The sequence below is a fragment of the Globicephala melas genome, chromosome 1, assembly GCF_963455315.2.
Source record: "Globicephala melas chromosome 1, mGloMel1.2, whole genome shotgun sequence".
NCBI classification, from domain to species: Eukaryota; Metazoa; Chordata; class Mammalia; order Artiodactyla; family Delphinidae; genus Globicephala; species Globicephala melas.
The window spans coordinates 173817753-173839098 of NC_083314.1; the positions used below are offsets into that span (position 1 = coordinate 173817753).

The 21346-nt window shown below is 53.7% G+C and overlaps 1 protein-coding gene across 2 annotated transcripts in view; it reads right to left on the reverse strand.

Moving 5' to 3' along the window:
• The window catches only part of PAX7 (paired box 7), a 99161-nt gene that overhangs the window by 34211 nt on the left and 43604 nt on the right, over positions 1-21346 (reverse strand). For both annotated transcript variants that reach the window (XM_060289238.1, XM_060289230.1), the window contains exons 5-7: positions 11237-11436; positions 3780-3945; positions 2423-2625 (exon numbers count right to left, since the gene is read on the reverse strand). In XM_060289238.1, the coding sequence (XP_060145221.1) occupies positions 2423-2625; positions 3780-3945; positions 11237-11436 (569 nt within the window). The remainder of the gene's footprint in view (positions 1-2422; positions 2626-3779; positions 3946-11236; positions 11437-21346) is intronic.

The window sequence follows — 21346 nt, forward strand, 5'->3', positions numbered from 1 at the left end:
GAAAAGGTCGGCTTTGGTCTGGCTGCTCACCTTAGTGGGTCAGGCTCTCTCCGTTCTTCTGCTTCCCTCCCTGAGGTTCAATTCTGGGCTCAGACAGTGCGTGGAACATCTCTTTAATACCATTGCTGAACCATAGGCTCCGGAAGCCAGGGGCCCCTTAATCTGCTAGTTTCTCCTCTGTCTTGTGACAGAAGCGCTGCTCTGGGGACGAACCTCAGCCCACGTGGAGATGGGTGTACACGGAAGAGCCGTGGTCAGGGAGCCGGGTGCCCCGGACTCTCAGGCCTGGCCCAGCCGACGCGTCCTAGCCCTCCACCTGTAAAGTGAGCTGGAGGCCCACTTGATCTCAACACCCCTCTTCAGATTTCCTCCAATATGTTTTGTATCATAAGGCCAGGCCTGGACCACATTCTCGAGTGTGGACACTGTGGGTCTCTGCAGCCATCCTTACCCAGCCAGCTCTGGATCCTGTCATGTCTAAACCTGGCTCTGGAAGGTTAGCTTGGCCAGTTAGTCCTTGGCACTAATGAGATGGAGTTGGTGGCCTTGAACCCCAAAGAGGCCAATTAGGTTCTACTGGAAAAACATTCTGGTCTACAGGCTGCATCACCCTCCCAATGTGGGGCCCACGAGGACCTGCTGCTTCACCCCTGGGAGCTCTCCCTTCAGCTGCGTGGGTTCACCGGGCATTCAGCTCTGCACTGGACCTGGCCTAAGTGCTTTACCTAGGTCATCTCATTCAGTCCTCAGCAACCCTATGAGGTAGGGGCTAACATCACCCCATTTCACGGATGAGAAAACTGGGGTGTAGAGAGGGAAAGGGATCTTACCCATAAGTAAATGATGGAACTGAAATACAGTTAGTCCTCAACGACACACGTTAATTGAGGCAAATAGGAATGACCCCCAAACATGCAGAAATCGAACATTTGGGGGAATATTTTAGACCAACGGTAGCCAGTTTTTTCTATAAGGGCCAGTAACGTTTTAGGCTTTACGGGCCATGTGATCTCTTTTGAAACTATTCAACTCTGCTGTTGTAGCACAAAGGCAGCCATAAATAAATATGTAATGAACGGACATGGCTGTGTTCCAATAAAACTTTACTTACAAAAACAGGTAGCTGGGTGGAAGTGGCCTGGGGGGATGTAGCTGACCTTCTCTTTGGTCCTTTTCTTTAGGTAACACATTTCTCATACCAACTATATTGTCCTGGAATGGCCGGGGTGGTGGGGGTGGGTGCGGGGCAGGGGTGAGAGAACTAATGTTTATTTGGCCCCTATTCTGTGCCAGGCTCTGTGCTAAGTGCTTTGACCTGTTAGCACATTGAATGCAGAGAACACCCCTCTTAGGAGGTTAGCAGCTCTCTGTTTAATTACTCTTTTGTTTAATGGGAGATAAACTAAGGCTCAAAGATGCTTACTAGCCTAACACCCTGAGCAGAGGAGCTGGGATTTAAACCCCCTCCAAGCCTCACCTTTTCTACCACGTTACAGCTGTTCAGATAAGTTTGCACCCCATGTGTTCTCACCACAGACATGACAGAGGTGTCTCAGAAAATGGGAGGCAAGGTAAAATGAGACTTGGATTCAATTCTTTCCCCCACAGATATTTGAGAGTCTGTTATAGCGACAAAAATGAGCTCAGCAGTTCTTCCAATTTACTAGGATTTCGAGCATCACTGAGTCCTGTTCCCCAAACCCTCCAATAACCACATCAGCCTCAGCCTTGTCTTTCTGGCTTCATCTAAAGATGGTCCCACCGCTTTTAATAGCACCGTCAGGCGATGAGTGACTTAACCAGCAACCAACCACATGTGAGTAAACAGAGTTCCAAGACCCAATGAGAGTAGAGTTCCCAGGCTAGAACCATCCCTCCCCTCCCCACCCATTGCCACAGTTCTCTCCACCAGTAGTACATGGTCCTTTCTTTCACTCATTGGTCACTCCTAGTGACCAAAGTGGGAGACGGAGCCCAGGATGGAATCCAGGAAAGACTCCCGATTCTAGAACAAAGCCCCAACCAGTCAGCATCCCATAGGAAATGGTGCAAGGCTTCCATCAACGTGCCGAAAATGCCTGACTTTTATGGACTGAACAGCCATGAGGGGGGTGATGGGCCAGTTTAATAAGCTCTGGGTGGTGAGAAATATGGAAACCTGTGATGGAAACCTTTTCTCTGCATCTGCCCGCTGGGTCACCCAGGTCTGTGGCTTGAAGAAGATAAACCCAGGGTGAAGGGTCACAGAATAGTGACAAGTGCAGGTGGAAGGAGCACCCCCGCCTCCCACTTAAACTCTCTCAAGGTGTCCAACAGCCATTCTTCCCCAAGGGAGAGTCAGCCTGTGTCCCCCAGAGCCCTCGCTGGCTGGACTGGCGATCATCTGGTGATGGGACCTTGGGCGGGGTGTGGGGACACCTACCTGAGGAGACAGGCCATTGCTGACAGGGTTCATGTGGTTGGAGGGCGCTGCCGGGTTCATGAAGCTCTCGGAGTAGCTGGTGAAGCTGTGGCGAGCTCCGTAAGCAGAGCTGGTGTCTGCGGCTGCAGCGGCCGCAGCCAGGCCCCCCTGGTGCATGGTGGACGGCGGGAGGGGCTGGGGCCGGTGCACAGTGCTGCCCCCATCTGTGGAGAGACCCAGGAGAGGGCCTGAGCAAGTGGCCTCACCCCAGAGGGCGAGGGAGGGCAAGTACTTCCTGTTTGGAAGGCAAGACCTGAGCCTCCTCCTTCTCCCAGCCTCCTTCCATCAGATGGAGCGGGGAGGGGACCACCTTCTCTTGCTACTTGGGATGGGACGACTGGCTTCCGGGCAGGACACTACGGACTGGCAAGCCTTGACTGACCACCAGTCAACATTCCAGACAACCTCTAGGCACCCACTACGTGCTGGCCTTGTTCTCAGTGGTTGGCACGTAGTAGGTGCTCAATAAACATTATCTGGACTGGAAGTCAGATCTCCGTGAGGACTGTGTCAATCTGCCCAGGCCTGTCCCCATAGCGCTTTATGAGTGCCGACCACTCACCAGGTGCTCTTACAAATAGTGTCTAAAGGTATGAAGCAATAGTGATTCCCATTTTACAGATGAAGAAACTAAGGCTCAGTGGGCTCAGGGCCCTTGTGCAAGGTGACAAGGCTAGTGAGTGGGGGGTCAGAGTTTGAACTGCCGTTCTGTTCCTAGCTGCGGGGCTGCTCTTCCTCTCTGTCCCAGCCCTTCCACGTAGGCCTTCCAGCAGATGGGACCATCACCATTGGCCACAGTTCAATTTCTCATCAAAAATCACAGGGAGGCCTCTCCTCAGCTTCTAGAACTCTAGCCTGCCAGTCCTTTAAGAGGAGGCCACGGGGCTCCATGAGGCCGAAGTCAAGTAGCAGGATTCTTAATGTGTGCTGGGGGCGGAGGGTGGGAAGGGGAGGGCAGACTGGGGGCCAGGAGCCAGGGAGGGAGGGGAGTTACTCTTCTCTGCCCACCATCATCTCTTCTGCATTTTAATAAGACCCAGAAGACGCATGTGACTTTACAGTTTGAGAAGCTCTGTTCTAAACAGGTGCATGGAGGCGACCTTGTTTATCTTCACCTGGGTGCAGAGCCTAGTAGTTCAAGGGCAGGACCCCATCTCTTCTGTCTTAATAGTCTGTCCCCATGAAAGCAGCCAGGCAGCCATTAAAGAGAAACCAAACACCCTCTTATTCTTTCTTTGTTACGGAAGGAAGGAGTGGGTGGGGGTGGAGGGGAATGAAAAGGTGTGGCTGAGATGCCTGGATGGGGCTGCGCACTCACCTTGGGAGATGGTGGTGGTGGGGTAGGTGGAGTCTGGCAGCTGGTAGGGGGGCAGCGTGGGCATGCCGGTGGGCGGGAAGCCGCCTGGCAGAAGGTGGTTGAATGCTGCCAGCTGGTTGGCTCCTGCCTGTTTACGCCAGCGGGCACGGCGGTTACTGAACCAGACCTGGGGGATGGAGAGCGGAGCATGGACAGCCCTCAGCTTGGCTCCTGGCAGAGAGCTGAGGCACGGCTATACCCTCCATCCAGCCAGCATCCTCTTCCGTGGGAGGAGATCCTCACCTCCCTGCAACTCGGAACAGTTTGCAAAGTGATTTCATAGGTACAATCCCATTCTGTCCTCCCGACCGCCCAATGAGGAGGTCATTATCATGATCCCCATTTTACAGATGAGCAAACTGAGACCCAGAGAGAGTGGGGGACTTGTCCACGTGACAGGGTGGGTCGGCGAGGCACAGCCGGGTCTGAGTGACTCTCAGTCCAGTGCTCTTTCCCTGCAGCTGCTCCCGCCCTCAAAGATGTGTGACCACCCTTGTTCATACACATGCTCACTCCTCACCTCCTCCAGGAAGCCCCCAAGGAGGAGGCCGCAGATCCAGAACCCACCTGAATTGAGACCCACCTGCCACACTCAGATGTGAAAGTCTAGTTCTTTGTCAGGAGCCTGAGACCCTGCTTGGCTTTCGCTGCATGGGCCCCCTTGATTAGGAAAGCCCACCTTCCACAGACACAGGGATTGATTAAGCACCAGTGGGAAGATAACCTAACATCTTTTTTTTTTTTTTTTTTTTTGCGATCCGTGGGCCTCTCACTGTTGTGGCCTCTCCCGTTGCGGAGCACAGGCTCCGGACGCGCAGGCTCAGCGGCCATGGCTCACGGGCCCAGCCGCTCCGCGGCATGTGAGATCTTCCCGGACCGGGGCACGAATCCGTGTTCCCTGCATTGGCAGGTGGACTCTCAACCACTGTGCCACCAGGGAAGCCCAATCTAACATCTTTGGGTCTCCCTTTCCTCCAAGACCTGTGCTAGCTCTTCGTACGTCTGTTCATACATAGACCCGTGAGGCCTGCCCTTCTAGTCCCATTTACAGAAGGGGAAACTGAGGCTCAAAGAGGTCAAATCACTTGACCAAGGCCACACCACTAGTCTGTAATAGATGTGAGGTTCAAACTTCAATCAGTCTGACTTCCTAGAACCTTCGTGTCTGGATTTGCAGCAAATTCCCTGGGACAAACCAGAGAAATATTAATACAAGAATGAGTGTGAAAAACGGGGCTGCTGTGAGAGAATGCTTCTCCACCTCTGGACTTTGCACACGATGTTCCTTCCAACCTAAACGCTCTTCCAGGGCTGGCTCCTCGGCCTGCGGGGCTCACCAGAAATGCCTCCCCCCTGCTCCAATGAGGAATCCCTGCCTCAAAAGTAAGTCCAGGCAGGTCCCCATCCCCTTCTATCAGGAGGCCTCCAGCTGTGAGCTGCCTCATACAAACAATTATTGTCTTTATCTGTTTCTTTGTTTCCCCTTCAGGCCCTAAGCCTCACAGGCAGAAGCCAAGAATTCCTGGCCCATGGCTCACAGCTCTATAGGAATACTTGTTGAATGAATGAATGAATGAATGAATGAACGAACAAACAAATGAACAGTGGAAGGCAGAGATGGCTCTGGTGTGCCTTTGCTGGTGTTTGGCCACAAGGCTCAGTAGGGAGTCCCCCCACTGGTGGGTGAAGACACGGATCCCCTGGCATGGATCATTTAAGACACCCAAACCTCTGGACGATGTCTGCTGACCTGAGGGCGGTCTCAGCAGGGACGGAGGGGTGTTTATGGCCCCTGGTATCGGCTGTCCTTTCTCCGAGGGGAGAAACGGTGTTCAGCTTACCAAGCTGGATGAACAGGGCAGCTGTTCCTTCCGTTAAGGATTCACAGAAAAAGGAGATGTGGCAGCGAAATCAAGACCAAAAACTGGCTCCCAAATAAAATGAAGGTCCTGGCTTTTCCCCACCTCCCCAAGGCAGCGAGGGCTTCCCCACGGGCGTCCTGGGCGGGATAGATGTCTGCCAGTCCGACTGAGGCAGTGTTACCTGCTCCCTGCTTCAGACGGAGGGTGTGGGGAACGGCTTTGTTTTAAATCAGCATTTCCCAAAGGGTGGGGCTCCTACACTCCGAGGTGGAGAGACATCCCCAAAGGTGAGTAACACAGATGATAAATAACCCTGAACCACTCCCATCTCTTCTGGGCCTGGGGCGTGTGGAAGAGACAGTCTCAGCTTGGCGCTCAGCATCCTTCCTAACACTCGCCAGTCTCCCTGTTTAAAGCACAGGGAGGACGCCCTGGCAGGTGATGTATTCCGGCAGGACTTTCCCATGCTGTCTTGTTTTCCCTTGTGTGAGTGTTTCCAGTTGCCTTCCTTTTTATGAGAGTGATATGCATGTTTATTTTAAAATACACTGATTTGGGGCTTCCCTGGTGGTGCAGCGGTTGAGAGTCCGCCTGCCGATGCAGGGGACACGGGTTCGTGCCCCGGTCCGGGAAGATCCCACATGCTGCAGAGCATCTGGGCCCGTGAGCCATGGCCGCTGAGCCTGCGCGTCTGGAGCCTGTGCTCCGCAACGGGAGAGGCCACAGCAGTGAGAGGCCCGCAGACCGCAAAAAAAAAACAAACAAAAAAAAACAGTAATTTTATTTTAAAAAGTAAATGACAATACAGATAATACGCAAACGTGGCCAAAGTCCTGAAGATGGTCAGAGAAAGACTTAAGTTTGGGACGCCGTGCTCTAGTTTCACTGCATGCAGCTGTTTCTTCGGCATGGGTCATCTGTTCCTCAAACAAAGAGGACTCAACCAAGTTGGAAGCGTTCTCGCCCTTCCCCTTCCTTTCCCTTCCTTTTCCTCCTCCTTCCCGCCCTCCTTACTTCCTTCCTTCCCATCTCAAACTGTTCCTGGGACTCCACTCTGTGTCAAGCAGGACAGTAAGGATAGAAGGTGAGCAGGACACAGTCCCAGCCCTCAAGCTGCCCTTGGCCTGGGCATGCGACAGATAAGTCAAAGGACAGCTGCTCTCTGGTGCAGTCAGCTCAGATGAGGTGGCAAGCAAGGTGCTATAAGGAGGTCTGAGGAGGGGTTTCCAACTCCTCTCAGCATCCAGGAGGACTTCCTGGAGGAGAGGACACGTCTTTTGCTTTTTTTTTCCTCTCCTCGCTTCTTCCTCACTGTCCTGTCTCCCCAGGACTGCCTCCACCACAGCAGGCACCTCTGTCCTCACAAAGTGTGACATGATGGTTAAGAGCAGGGACTCTGGAGCCCAACTGCCTGGCTTTGAATCCTGCCTCTGACTCCTAGCTAAGATGGGCAAATTCCATTATTCCTCTGGGCCTCATTTTCTTTGTTGCTAAGAACCACCTACCTTCTTGGTGGTTCTGGACCTCAAAGGAGTTAACACAGGCAAAGTGTTTACTTAGAACAGCATCTACAACTCTTATTCTGCTGGAAAGCCTCCGATGGCTGAGCTGGAAAGGCTCTTAGCCAGTATGTACTTCAAGCTTCCTATTTACGTATGGGGAAATGGAGGCTCCAGGAGGGACAGTGGTGGCCCCAGTGTCCCACCCAGAATCCCTGCTCAGGGTTGAGTTCTTTAAAAGTAGAGGCTGGATTTTATTACTTACTTTTGGTCCTTCCCTCAACACCTAGCCCTGGTAGCAGGACACTGTAGGAAGCATCAGTTTACTGAGTTGAACATTTCACCTGGCCCTTCTTTCAATGTAGCACCGAGGAAAAGGACACGACGGACAGACTTGGGCTCGGGTCCCAGGACAGTCACTTATTACGTGTGTCTTTAGGAAGTTGCTTCTCTTAGAGAAATCTCAGGTTTCTCACCTACGAAGTGGAGAGACGAATCGTCCCTACCTCCTAGGGTTACAGTGAGAATGATGAAGATTATGTATGTAAGGTGCCGAGCGTCGTGCCTGGCGCATAGAAATGCATCATAAATGTCATCTAGTGTAATGAAAAGATGTGGCGTAAGTTATTACTTAGCCAGTCCCTCTAGTGCCTCCAAAATGCAATTCTGTTCAGAGTGCCCAGCCCACCCCCAGGCAAATAGCAGGGTTATGATTTGGGGCCATATGTAAAGAGTTGCACACAGCCCTGGTCTCTTGGTGCTGGTCATCTGAAGGGGGAGATGTTTTCATAGGCAGTTGTGGGAGACACCTGGGGTGGCCTCGGGACCTATCAGACCTGCAGCCTCTGTTTCTAGAAGAAACACACAGGCTCAGGGACCTTGGAGCTCAGGACGAAACAGATTTGTTCACCTGCAAGGAAGATGTATGCAAAGGTTGGCTTCGGGACCCCAGTTGTTTAGAAATGAAGATTCTTCCAGGGAAAGGAGTCATTGGGCCCTAGGCATGCGTCCTCCTGCCTCACGCCCCTTTCCTACCCTTCACGGTGGTTGGGCTTTCTGTGGGCTGAGATGGGGCGTCTCCACCAGCCATCGGGGGTACCATATAACACCACATAATGCCCTGCGGGGCTTCACCAGGAGGCTCCCGACCCTCTGCTGGGGAGCAGGGCTGGAAGGGAGGCAGAGGGGGTGACATACTTGACTGATAGAACCCCGCCTGACATATATTTACCTGCTTCCTTGCTTGCTTGGACATCAGCCCCATGACAGCAGGGATTTCTTGTCTGCTGAATCCCCTGTGCTTAGAACAGTGTCTGGCGCATAGTAGGTACCCAACATGACTGCCAGATGAATGACCCTGGAGTTTCAAGGGTGGCCAGAATTGGAACCACTAAGAATAGGTGGAGTTTAATACTAATGGCCCCTACTCAGGGCACTTCTGTGTGCCAAGCACTTCCTGACTCTGTGTCTGTGTGTTTACGTGCAATCATTTAATCCTCAGAACAAAGTGGACCCTATTTTTGTCATCTCCATTTTGCAGAGGAGGGAACTGAGGACCGAGGGAGTAAGTGATGGAGCTAGAATTCACACATGGGCGTCTGGCTCCGAGACCACTCTGAACCACTCCAGTATCCCGTCTCCCGGCACCATTGAAATGTGATGGCATAGGACTGCAAAACCCCCGAATCACGGGCTCTTAGAATCAGACGCCAAGACCTTAGAAGTCATCAGCCCTAAAATCAAAGCGGTGCTCAGAGGGTTTCAGGTCCCTGCTCCCTTGTCCACAGCAGGAACCCTCTCACCAGGCTCTCCGATCCACTGGACATTGCACTTTTCCTTGAACACTTCCGGTTACAGGGATCTCATCACCTCACAAGACAGCTCTGATAGTCAGTAAGTTAGGATCCTAGAGCTTTAAGGGCCTTAGTGCTCATTTAGCTTGATCCCTTTATTTATAGATGGGAGACTAAGTCTCAGGAAAGGAAGCTGACCTGTTGAAGGTGACACAGCTGATCAGAGGCAGAAACCGATGGGAACCCGGCCTGTGGCTCCCAATCTTGTGTTTTTGTCCCTGCAGACCTTTATATGGGATTTAGGACATGGTCCTATCGGCCCTGGTCTCCCCACCACTCCGAGGGGCCTCTCAGAGCAGCCGTGTCCTCCAAGCCTTCTCTTCTCTGGGACAAATATTCTGTTATTCCTGTCTTGATTTTGGGGTCCGCCTTTATTTATTTTTTAAAAACTCAACATGTATTGATCCCTCCTCGGCTGGGATCAGGCCAAGTTCTCAGGCTAAGGGTTGTGGGGAGACCCCGCCCCACCCTGGGGAGCTCAGAGCCTGAGGGGGGAGGTGGAGGACGGCGGCCTTGGTCCCCTCACCATGAGTCTGCCTGAGCTCTGGCTGCCCCCCCTGTTCCCAGGCCCCCCTCCATCCTTGGACCTTGAGTGACACCTGTTTCTGAGTCCCCTGGGCCAATAAAAGCACTGCCCTGACAGCCAAGAAATTTTACAAGGAGCGGTCAGGCTTCCAGGTGGTGGGAAGCAGCCATGGCCACCAGACGTGGGAATGAGAAAGCACCCAGGAATGTGCCCAGAACAGCTGCAGGGGGATCAGAGGCGGGGGAGGGAGGCTGGGGGCTGGGGGGCAGGCTCGGGTATCACCCCGGAGAGGAGGGGAAGGAATGAGATGAGCTGGCTGCTGCCGCCTGCCCCCTTCCCCTCAGGATCTCCCTCAGGGGCAGCCAAGGGTCCCCGACTCCAGGATGAGGGTGGGGAGGGCAGAGGGAGGTACGCGGGTCCCCGGATTGCTTAAATGCCACTTTGCTTCTAGAACTTTATTGCTTTGCAAATCCCAGGCTCTGAGTCCATTTCTTCCTTCTGAATGGCTAGAACCTGGGCTTGGCATCCATCAGGCTTGAGTTCCAGGCCCAGCTCAGCCTCTGCTGGGCTCTGTATCCCCCCCATGTCGCTTCTCTGAGCCTCAGCTTCTGTGCCTGCGGCTTGGGGAGTGGCCATCCCGACCTGAGAAGGCGGTCTGCGCTTCCACCAGGTCACGTGGGAGTAGCCCCCAGCACTGCCGCTGGCATAAGGTAGGTGCCCAAGCAAGGCTGGTCCCCCTTGGATAAGATGGAAGCGCCCCCAGTGAACAGTTGGGGGCGGGATCTCTGTAGACCCGCCTCCCCCATTCACAGAGAAGCCGGGCCAAGAATGGGCCCCCACAGGAGCTGTTCATCAGACCCCTCTCTTCCTCCTCTGCACCCTCCCCGACCCACCCAGCCTGAGCCCGTCCCAGCCGGGCCCCTAGAGACTCTGACTTAGAGAACTGTAGACCTCGTGGAATCCGAGAGCACAGCTTGGGGAGCGGAGGCAAGTCCCCCCACCCCACTGCAGGCCTTGAACCCCAGACAGACTCTGCTCTTTCCATGCCCTCCCTTCCCCCAGGCCCACTGATTAGGAGGTACGCACTTTGAGGGTGCAGAGGGCGTGTTCTAGGCCTGCCCACCCTCCCCCGCATGCTTCTAACTCACCAGGAACATGCTCCCAGTCGGCTTGCATGCTTCTCATAACAGGAAACTCATTACCCATCTTAGGAAGCTACGTCTCTTCTGGAATGTGTGTCCTGATTACTTCCTCCCCTCCTCAGAGATTTGGAGACTTTTCTACTCCCCGAGCTCCCTCTCTTGTGGCTGAACCAATGTCCTTCCTTCCTCCCTCCCTCACCCTTTTCTCCTCTCCCTTTCTGTCTCTCCTCCATCCCTCCTACCCCCTTCCCCGCCCCCCCACGAAGTTCTTGTCGGCAATCCAAGTCCTCACTGCCGCTCCTGGCTTCCCTGGGACTGCCTAGGGATTAGTTAATCAGTCAACATTCGCTGCCCATTTACTCTGTACCAAGTGCCAGGGCAATACTTGCCTACACGGTTCCTGGATCACTTGCTGCAGAACCTCCATCCCCACCCTGGGGGGTGCCCACTAAACCCTCTGACCCTGGCCACTCCCACCTTCCCAATCCTGGTCTCCGGATGATGCCCACAGCACAAAGCCCCAGGCGCCCCCTCACCTGCACGCGTGCCTCCGTCAGCTTGGTCCTCTGCGCCAGCTCCTCCCGGGTGTAGATGTCCGGGTAGTGAGTCCTCTCGAAGGCCTTCTCCAGCTCCTCCAGCTGCTCGGCTGTGAACGTGGTCCGACTGCGGCGCTGCTTACGTTTCAGAGGGAGGTCGGGTTCTGACTCCACGTCCGAGCCCTCATCCAGACGGTTGCCTACAGCCAGGTGAGAGGGAGGAAGAGGGTGGGGGCCCGGTGAGATGGACGGGTGCTTTGTGCATACCTGCAGGCCACCACGGCACTGAGTCTCAGATCCCTCCTGAGCACAGGAAGGATGTTCCCCCCGGCACTATTTATCAGCCTGAAGGCTGGGAAGCAACCTCTCTGCCCAACCTTAGGGGATTGGTTAAATACCTTATGGCCCAGCCATTCCTTTAAAAAAATAACCCCTGTAGTTGGGCATTTAGGTTATTTCTACTGACATGGAAGGATGTCCATGACATAGCACTCGGGATGGTTTCATGATGAAACACACTTGTCAAAATTCCTAGAACTATAGTCTCCAAAAGGGGGAGAATTTTACTGAATATTCACTGCACCTCAATAAACCTGACTTTAAGAAGAAGGCAAGGGGGTATCCCTGGTGGCGCAGTGGTTGAGAGTCCTCCTGCCGATGCAGGGAACACGGGTTCATGCCCCAGTCCGGGAAGATCCCACATGCCGTGGAGCGGCTGGGCCCGTGAGCCATGGCCGCTGAGCCTGCGCATCCGGAACCTGTGCTCCGCAACGGGAGAGGCCACAACAGTGAGAGGCCCGCGTACAGCAAAAAAAAAAAAAAAAAAAAGAAGAAGGCAAGGTACAACCAGTGTGTGGAGATCAATCCCACTTTTGGAAAAAGTGTGCATAATACATTATAGAACACTACACTCAAAAGACCAACAAATGTTAACCTTCAGGGTGACAGAATTTTTGTTTTCTTTTTAAAACTTATTTATAGTTTAGTATTTCTTAAATGATGATCATTTAAACAATGACACTATTGCATTTTTGGAAAATATTGCAAAAACTAACGAAAGGAAGAACGGAAAGGTTGGAGGAAGGGAGCAAATGCTTGTGCCAAGGGCTGGCAGTCAGGAAGCCTAGATTCCAGGCTTGGTTCTCCCCCAGATGCCCTGAACTGTGACCCTAGGAAGGCTACCTTTCCTCCTTGGGTCTCAGTTTCCCCATTTACAGTATGAAGCGTTTGGACTACGTGACTTCCACACCCAGGCCCTTCCTGGGATGTTCCAGGATCACTGAGTGATCTTACAGGCTGGAAGAGACCTCACCTGATGACCTTGACCATAGCCATGACTCCCACCACATCATCCCCATTAATTTCCACCCTGAAGCCTAGGGGTAGGTGAAGGCCTTTGCTTCTGTGCAGAGAGCCCAGGAGTCGGGCCCTGGATGGGCTGTCAGGACAGGAATTTACTTCTGTCCCAGGTCCAGGTGATGGAGGCTGCAAGAAGGGCTTGATCAAGCTCCTCGGCCGTCAGGGCTGAAGACACCCTGGGGGCTGAACTGACTCTCCACCCCCATCAAGCTTGGGCCTCGTGCCCATCCCTGATCCAGCAGAAGGAATGCTAGCAAGGAGCCCCCTAGCCAGGGCTCTGAAACTGCACCCTCAGGAGCATGGGGGAGGGGGCTGGTGAGAAGAGGAAACCAGGGAAGGGAGAAGAGAAAGCGGCAGAGATGGTCTTCCTCCTCCCCACTCCTGCTTTCTCCCTTTTCTTGTTTCATTTCTCTCTCCCCTCCCTTTCCATCTCCATCTTTGATATTTGTGGAGTACATCTAGGTTTTGTCATTCATTCATTCCCCAGAGCATTGACAAAGCACCTGCTATGGTGTCATGTGCAGACTACGTAAGCTGTGTTCTGGAAGCTCACCTGAGTCAAGTTGGAAGAGCCTCAGAGATCATGTGCTCACACCACAGATGGGAGAAACTGAGTCACAGAGAAGTAACATCACACACCCAAAGTCCCTCAGCAAGTGTCCACACCCACACTCAGACCCTGCTCTCCTGTCCCCCATCCTGTTCTTACCCAGTGGCTTCAAATGTTGGTTATACAGATAGGTCTAGGCTCCTCCCACAAGGGACAACTGTCCCCCATCCCTGAAAAAAACACAACACCTAATGCAACCTCTTAGATGTCAAGTGGAGGTGAAGGGAAAGGCATTCCAGGTGGGGGGAAGAGCATGTGCAAAGGCCTGGCGTGTCAAAGGGCAAGATGCCTGATGCCATCCCCATGATGCTGCATCCCCCAGAGGCGATGCTCCTCTGCCCCAGACCCCCTTTCCCCCATCCTGCTAACACGGCCATCGGGAGGTCATCCCTGCTTTTCATTGGCTGCTGATTGTGACGCCACACAACAAGGAAACCAATGGCAAGGAGACCTGCCTTCATGGCTGCCTGCCTCACCCCTAAAGGCAGACACCTGGGGTCGGATCCAGCCACCCCCCTGCCCTTTCCCAGCTCCCTGTCACTAAGAGGAGGCCGGAACGGTCACAGCTGGCATGCTGGGGTGCTTTCCCCAGCACTTCTGGGGCTCAGAGCCAAATATAAGTAATCCCAAGGGTTCACTTCCTGAAACTCACTGCATAACTTCATTTTCTGACGTTGACAAGGAGAGAGCCCTTGGGGCCTCAGAAGGAGAGAGCTGAGATTGGCAGGCAGCAAGGGAGGCCAGCCTGTAGATGGGGAATGGGACACCGGGCTCTGTCCTCCAGTGGGGACCCTTGGGCTCGGACAGGAGCTGAGATGGGGAGCAGGGCTGTTGGGGGCAAAACCTATGGGCAGAGATCGTACTCAGAGCTGTGAGGTCAGATCGGGGAGGAGATGGAGAGCCCCAGCCTGATGGAGAAGGCACAGCCCTGTCCTGGGAGAACCCCCAGACTGATTAAGTCTCAGTTCAGTTTAGAGCAGTGCCGTCCAATAGAACTTCCTGTGATGATGGAAATGTTCTAGGTCTGCGCAGTTCAATACGGTAGCATCAGCCACGTGTAGTACCGAGCACTTGAAATGTGTCTAGTGCAACTGAAGATCCGAGTTTTTCATTTTATTTCATTTTCCTTCGAATTTACTTAGCCGCACGGGGCTGGTGGCTACCCCACAGGACAGCGTGTCTTTAGCGCCGCTGGTCTCTCTTTTTAGCAAGGAGAGGACAGGCCTCAAGATCTTTCTGCGTGCACTCGTCTCCAGGTAGAATTAAATGACATTGTTTGTTTTTAGGATATTTGTTTTTATGGTTCCCATCTGTTTATAGGACGTGACAGGCATATTTCATTTACAAGAGAATTTGTTTCTTTGAATTCAGTTTTTTTTTTTTTTTTTTTTTTTTTGCGGTACGCGGGCCTCTCACTGTTGTGGCCTCTCCCATTGCAGAGCACAGGCTCCGGACACTCAGGCTCAGCGGCCATGGCTCACGGGCCCAGCCGCTCCACGGCATGTGGGATCTTCCCGGACCGGGGCACGAACCCGCGTCCCCTGCATCGGCAGGCGGACTCTCAACCACTGCGCCACCAGGGAAGCCCTTGAATTCAGTTTTTAAAGATACTTTTGCACCAAGTAAAATATTAAGGAAATAACAGAATAGGCTGTAGGACTGTAACCAAAATCATGAGTGCAGTTAGCAAATGACTGACTGGAGATAAGTTCAAGGTGCTTCTGTTACTAGACCTTGCCCAGCCTCAGTGCCCAGTCAGGCCCCAGGCGCATTGGATGCTCTTGCCATCTAAAGTACTTCTGGCTTTCTAGGTGCCTCATGGAATTCTGTGTTTATTTCTTCCTCATCTCCCTGTCCCTCCTGCCCCTTACTGAGCACAGATCTGGGATCTCCTCGAGCCCAGAGAGACACCCAGATGGAAACCCAGACTAAAGAAGGCAGAGCAGGGCCCACAAGTCTCTGTTGATTGAAAAGATCTGGAATGATCCACTAGGATGATGGTGGTTGCCATAACAACCTTCCGGATGCTGAGTGGGGAGAGCAGGGCCGTGTCCCAGTAGCTGGGAGATCCAGAGAGATCTCAAGAGAGCTGGACTACAGTCTGTGACTGCAGGCCCCTGGAAAAGATCTCCCGCCTCCATCCTGGCCCATCCCAGCAGAAGAGCCCCCCCATGCTAGGTTGGAGCCACTCTTTGGTATGCCATCCTCATGGCAGGTCTATGAAGCTGGCACTATTGGTTCTTTTACAAATAGGGAAACAAAGCTCAGAAAGGTTCAGTAACTTGAGAGCGGCCACATAGCCAGTAAGTCCATGCTCATTCCTGGAGAGGGATGGGGCGGAAGGACAGGTTGAGAGGGAGTTTCGGGGATCCTCTGGGGCAGCTCTGGTCTAGTCAAGAGTCCTTCTCTGGGAGGCCTGACACCTGGATTCTGAGCTCTGTCTCCAGCCTTGCTGTGTGGCCTTGGACAAGTTGCATCCTCTCCCTGGACCTCCACTGTCTCGGAGGTACACATGAGGATAATGATACTTCCCTGCATGCCTCACTGGACTGCTGTGAGAACAGAATGAAATGAAGACTATGGGAGTAATTTGGAACATGTAAAGGGCACATGAAGGATTATTATTATTGACGAGGATAATGATGATAATAACAGAAAAAAGGAGCATCAACGCACTCCTACTCATCCAGCAGAACCCAGATGGCGGGTGTCCTCCCCCAGGAAGCCTTCCTGGCCCATCCAGGCCAGGCTGGTTTCACTGCTCATCCTTGGAGCTCTCAAAGCTCATCAGGAGACATCAAACTTGCCTGTTTATGGGTCTCTTGGTCCCACTGGACTGGGAGAAGGGACACAAAGAGCCCTGTTGCCACCACATCACCTTCACTTTGGTTTCCCCTGTGCTGCCTCTCCCCCTCCCCACCCCTGGGAACCCTTTAGCCTCTGAGTTAAATTAATAGAATTAGGTGGACTTGGCCACAGAGAGGCCCTGCTGGCTGGGGCTGAGTCCTCCATGCACTGGAAGCTGGTTGCCTCTTGGTGAAGCCTGGGCAGCTGGCACAGGGTGGGGGACATATAGGGAGGGGGACACAGGCTCACATCCATTAAACAGAGGCTGGATTTGGGGTGACCAGTGGGGGAGCAGCCTCCTGGCCATCTGCAGCCCCTGCCTTCCTGCTCTGAAGCAGCTCTGGATAGAAAGGCCCCAGTGGGGGTGGGACAGAGCCTGGAGCTGGTCTGGATAGCCCCAGGAGAGGAATATGAGGAGGGACCCTCTCTCTGGGTTCCCAGATCCTGTCTTGCTTAGGGATGTGAGGAGTCCACTACAGAGCAAGGAAGAAACAGCCCCTCCCTTGGGGCCCTCCCGATCTTATGGGGGAAAAACAGTCTCTGGCTTAGGAAGCTTCCAATCTGATGGAGGAGGCCTCACCCCTGTGATAGGAATGTCCCAGTCTGATGGAGGAAACACTACTTCCAGATGAACTGGGGCCAGGACAGGCATAAACGAGGAAGACAGCTCCATGAGTTGAGAGCAGCCTGAGGATAGAATAAGGGATGAGCGGGTGACAAGAGCTGTCTGGCTTGTCAAAGCTTTAGGGTGGACGGAAGCAGGTCTGCTCAGGTCAGAGTCCAGCTCAGGCCAGGTTGATGGAAGTGGAGAGAAAATCGCTGGGGGGCAGCTCTCCTGTTCTCTACCCCAGCCTCTGCCCCCTCCTTTGAAGCGTGCTGAATTTCACAGCCACTGACATGGGGGGCCTCAGTTACACCAGCGAGGCCCCACCATCATTGGTCCTGCCCACATGTCCAGACTCACCCCACCACTCCCTGTCCAGCTCTCAGAGTCCTAAATGACCCAGCTGGGCTGTCTCACACCTCCCTGCCTTTGAACTCCAGCCTCCTCTGCTCGGAATGCCTCACCCTTTCATCAGTGCACTCCTGTTCACCCTGCAGAACCCAGCTGGTGGGTGTCCTGGGTCCATCCAGGCCAGGCTGGTTTCACTTCTCATCCTCAGAGCTCTCAGAGCTCATCGGGAGACACCAAACTGGCCTGTTTCTGGTCTCTTGGTCCCACTGGACAGGGAGATCCTTGAGTCCAGCAGAGACTGTGCCTGGCACACAGCAGGGGCCTAATGAAGCCTCCTTAAATGAATAGAGCTTGGCAGAATGCTCAGAAAGTTCCTTTCAAACTCTGACACACTGCAGCAGTCACGAGCCTATACTTGTGCATGCACTCTACAGTTTACAGGCCCTTTCATAGTTCCGACACTAATCTCTCCCAATGGAGTGTCAAGCAGGCAGGATTAGCCCCATTTTACAGATGGTCGGTGAAGTCTCAGGCCAGTGAGGCCAGGAAGAAAACCCAGGACTTGGGACTCCCAGCCCAGTGAAAGCCAACTTTGCTATAATTCCCAGGTGATGGAGAATTCCATTTCTGATCATGAAAACCCAGGTGGCTTCTTCTCCATCCCACCCTCCCAAACTTTCTCTGTTCTCCCTTTTGCCAAAGAAAAGCATGGAAATGAGATGGTCACAATTTCTGGACCTACCCACCTCTCCCTCAGAAGGTGGGAGGGAGCTGAGCCTTCTCCAAACCAAGTCCTTGTCATCGAAGATCCGTGGAAGCCAGCAGTTGGCCCTGAGGTTTGGGGTCCTTATCTCAGCCCCCCCAACTCAGAGACGCCCTCCCACCCCGCTCCTGAGCTCCCCCGTCCCCGCAGCCTCCCAGCCCAGCCTTTATTACAGTTTAACATAGGCCGGCTCACAGCCGCAGCAGAGAAATGAATCACATAATAGTTGATATGCGTTTTAATCAAGTAATTCGGGCAGAGCCGAGAGCCAGCGAGTATGGGCTGGGTGTCCCTGAATACCAAACAGGCCTGGGCGCAGGTCTTGGAAAATGGAAAAGTCATTTACAGCTCAGCTGGGGGCCCCGGGCCGTGGCAGGCGCCCTCCCAGCCCCTCCACAGGAACTGCTCAGCTGTAACCAGCGTGGGGTTCATGCAGCTCAGTAGGGCCGGCGGGAGCCGGACCAGACAGCACACAAGGTCTGGTGAAGTGGGTGGATGGAGAGGAGGGAATCAGACCCCTAGTTACACCTCCCTGGAAGCGACCCCTCCCACTCACCTTCTCTGCCCAAACTTCTCTCGGGTACCCTTCCCAGCACCAGCACCCGGGCATCCAGGTCACAGACCTTAGGAGTCCTCAATAACCCCTTTGCTCTCCCATCAAGCCTCACAGGCAGTCAGCCCAGCCCCAGAAGTGGGTGACTCAGCATCCCGCTTAGCTGCGAACCCACCCCGCCACCCCACCCTGGCCCTGCCCCAGAACCTGTCCATCTCTCCCTGGACTCCAGCAGTTGTCTCCGGCCCCAGCAATCATGGGCCTTCGCACAGGCTGTGCCCTCCGCCCGGAACACCCTTCCCATTCCCCTCTTGGCCTACAGTTTGCTGCTGGCTGGAGCAGGGCATTGAAAAGCACTGCTGGGACTTCCCTGGCGGTCCAGTGGTTAAGACTCTGTGCTTCCACTGCAGCGGGCGCGGTTTGATCCTGGTCCTGGAACTAAGATCCTGCAAGCCCAGCGGCGCGACCAAAAAAGAAGAAGAAAAAAAAAAGCACAGGCTCCCAACACAGTTTGCTTGGATTGTGTAGATTCCACACGTTGAAAATATGGATAATGATGGGAATCCCCTCCCCCCAAGAACCACGTTCCTTGCTTTGCAGTTTTTCCGCGGCACATAGCACAGTCAGATATGCCAAATATTCCATTTTACTGCCCGTCCCCACCCCCCTCCCCGCATCATCCTGGCCCTCACCAGAGTGCAAGCTCCAAGCAGCTGGGCGTTTTTGTCTCTTTTGTTCACTGCTGAATCTCCAGTGCTTGGCATAAAGTGGACACCCAAATATTTGTTGAATAACGGAAGGAATGAGTAAATGAGTGAGTATATTAAGGCCAGGAAAGAGTGCCAGGGACAAGTGCGTGCTCAGCAAGTGTGAGCTTCCATCAAGCCTCGTCATTTTCCCACTCAGTTTGGGACCACTCCTCCAGGAAGCCTTCTGGAGGACGGCACCCTCTCCATCTGGGTCTGGGGTGCCCACCTCTGTGCCCTCACGGCTGGAGCTCAGCCAAACTGTCCCCGCGGATTCATTTCAGTCCTGCTCTCCAAGAGGCCTCCCGAGGGGTCGGGAGGCATTGGTGAGGTAGGGGTCCAAATAGGTTCTGTCTGACTCCAAATCCTATGCTATTTCTCAGCGACTGACGGAGACCCAACTTCACTCTGCCAACTCCAGGAGGAGAGGGAAGGGAGGAGAGTGTCTTCAGGACGACTGGGTGGAACTCTCACTTTGTTCATAACCTAAACGTGAGAAAACTTTTCCTTCTCCCGGAAGTCCCCATCAAACCCCAGCAGGCTGCCTTTTTTAAAAACTCTGAACCTTTGGTAGCTAATTCGCATTACAAAATACGAGGCCCACATGGGGTATTCTCTGACTGTGGCTTCTATGCTCACAGTATGGTCCTGTCCTCAGGCACTAGAGGGCACTCTTTATACATTCCTGCCAGGAAGGGGACTATCTAGGAAGAAGGAGGTAGCACTGTTTGAAATGGTACTGTGTAGTTGCATCTCCAGAATTCAGAGCCATGTTTTCTCATGATGGATCCAGAGCTCTGTCTGCACCAAACTGTGAACCAAGCCCAAGTCACGTGTGGGAGAGAAGAGTGGGTTGGTAGAGGGCTGGAACTGCCTGAGCCAGTACTCAGTCAGGGGAGACTTCCTGGGGACAGAGTTCAAAACTAATGTTTGCCTGCTTAGGGCAAGAGGCTGAAGCTGAAGAGTGGTGATTAGTGCTGGGTAGACAGCAGAGTCAGTTCCCGAAAGGGGCTTTGCCAACGGGGCTCCACCTCACAGAGCGTGGCCGAGCCTGTCACCGGCAGACACTGGGAAGAGGTGGGCAGAACAGAAGCTGTGGGATCAGAGGCACCTGAGTTTGAATTCTGGCTCTGCACCCTACTGCTCTAGATGCTGAATGTGTGATTGAATTCCAAGCCTCATTCTCATCCTTTCTAAAATGGGGGTAGTGATGGGAGTCAAGGAGGAAAGGAAGAGAGAAAACTATGTCCGGAGGCTGAGCTCCAAGAGTGGGGGTGATGGGCCCCCCCAGCCCTGGCTGAGCAGACCCCGTCTCTCTTCTCATTCAGGCAGAAGCCTGGCAGGCGGGGAGCCGGCACTCTGGGCTCAGTCCCCGACCTGCTGTGTGACCCTGAACGTGTCACTCGTCCTCGTGGCATCTCCATTTCCCCATCCGCCCACGGGAAGTAAGAACTGCCATCCGCCTGCCCCTCAGGCTGTCGGTGTAGCTGCACAGATGGAAACCTCGAGAAATCACCAAGGGGCGCCTCTGAGGCAGTGATCACAGCCTGCTGCCCTACTCACTCAGGGAAGTTACTTCGCTCCTCCGGGCCACAATTTCCTCATCTGTAAAAGGAGGAAAATCACATAGCGCTGACCTCACAGAGTCGTCATACGTGAAAATTAAATGAACTACTGCAAGACAAGGCTTACAACACTGCCATGTATACAGTAAGTGCTCAACATGTGTTAGTTGTTATTATCATTGCTGTTACGACTGATGCCCGAATACAATGAGAACTTCCTCTACCTCTGGGGCAAAAGCACATTTGCCTGGCACAAAACTCGAAGGCAAGGAATGCAAGCATGCATGCATGCGTGAACAAATGAATGAATATCCCTTGGTCATTCCTTCCTTATTCTCCTACGGTGGAGGCTTTGCACAACCCCAGCCACATCCACGGACCCCGCATCCCATCCCCAGGGGGAGCCATCCCAGGAGCAAGTGGTGCCCATGGAGAGGAGAGGTGCAAGGGTCTCAAGTAAGCCATCCAGCTGGGGCACTAATGCTGGCAGGCATGAAGGGACCAAGGCAGGCACTCAGAAAGCTGGGCTGGGAGAGGCCTGGGGTGAGGTCTCCAAATCAGTGAGGAGAAATGGCAGCACCTGGGGCCCCAGTGGCCAGACGAAGCCGCCCTGCGTGGCAGCAAGGAAGAGGCAGCTTGGCCACCCGTCAGAGCCCCACAAAGCCACCGTGAAAGGACCCCATGCCTGGGAAGTCAAGCCTGCCCAGACCCT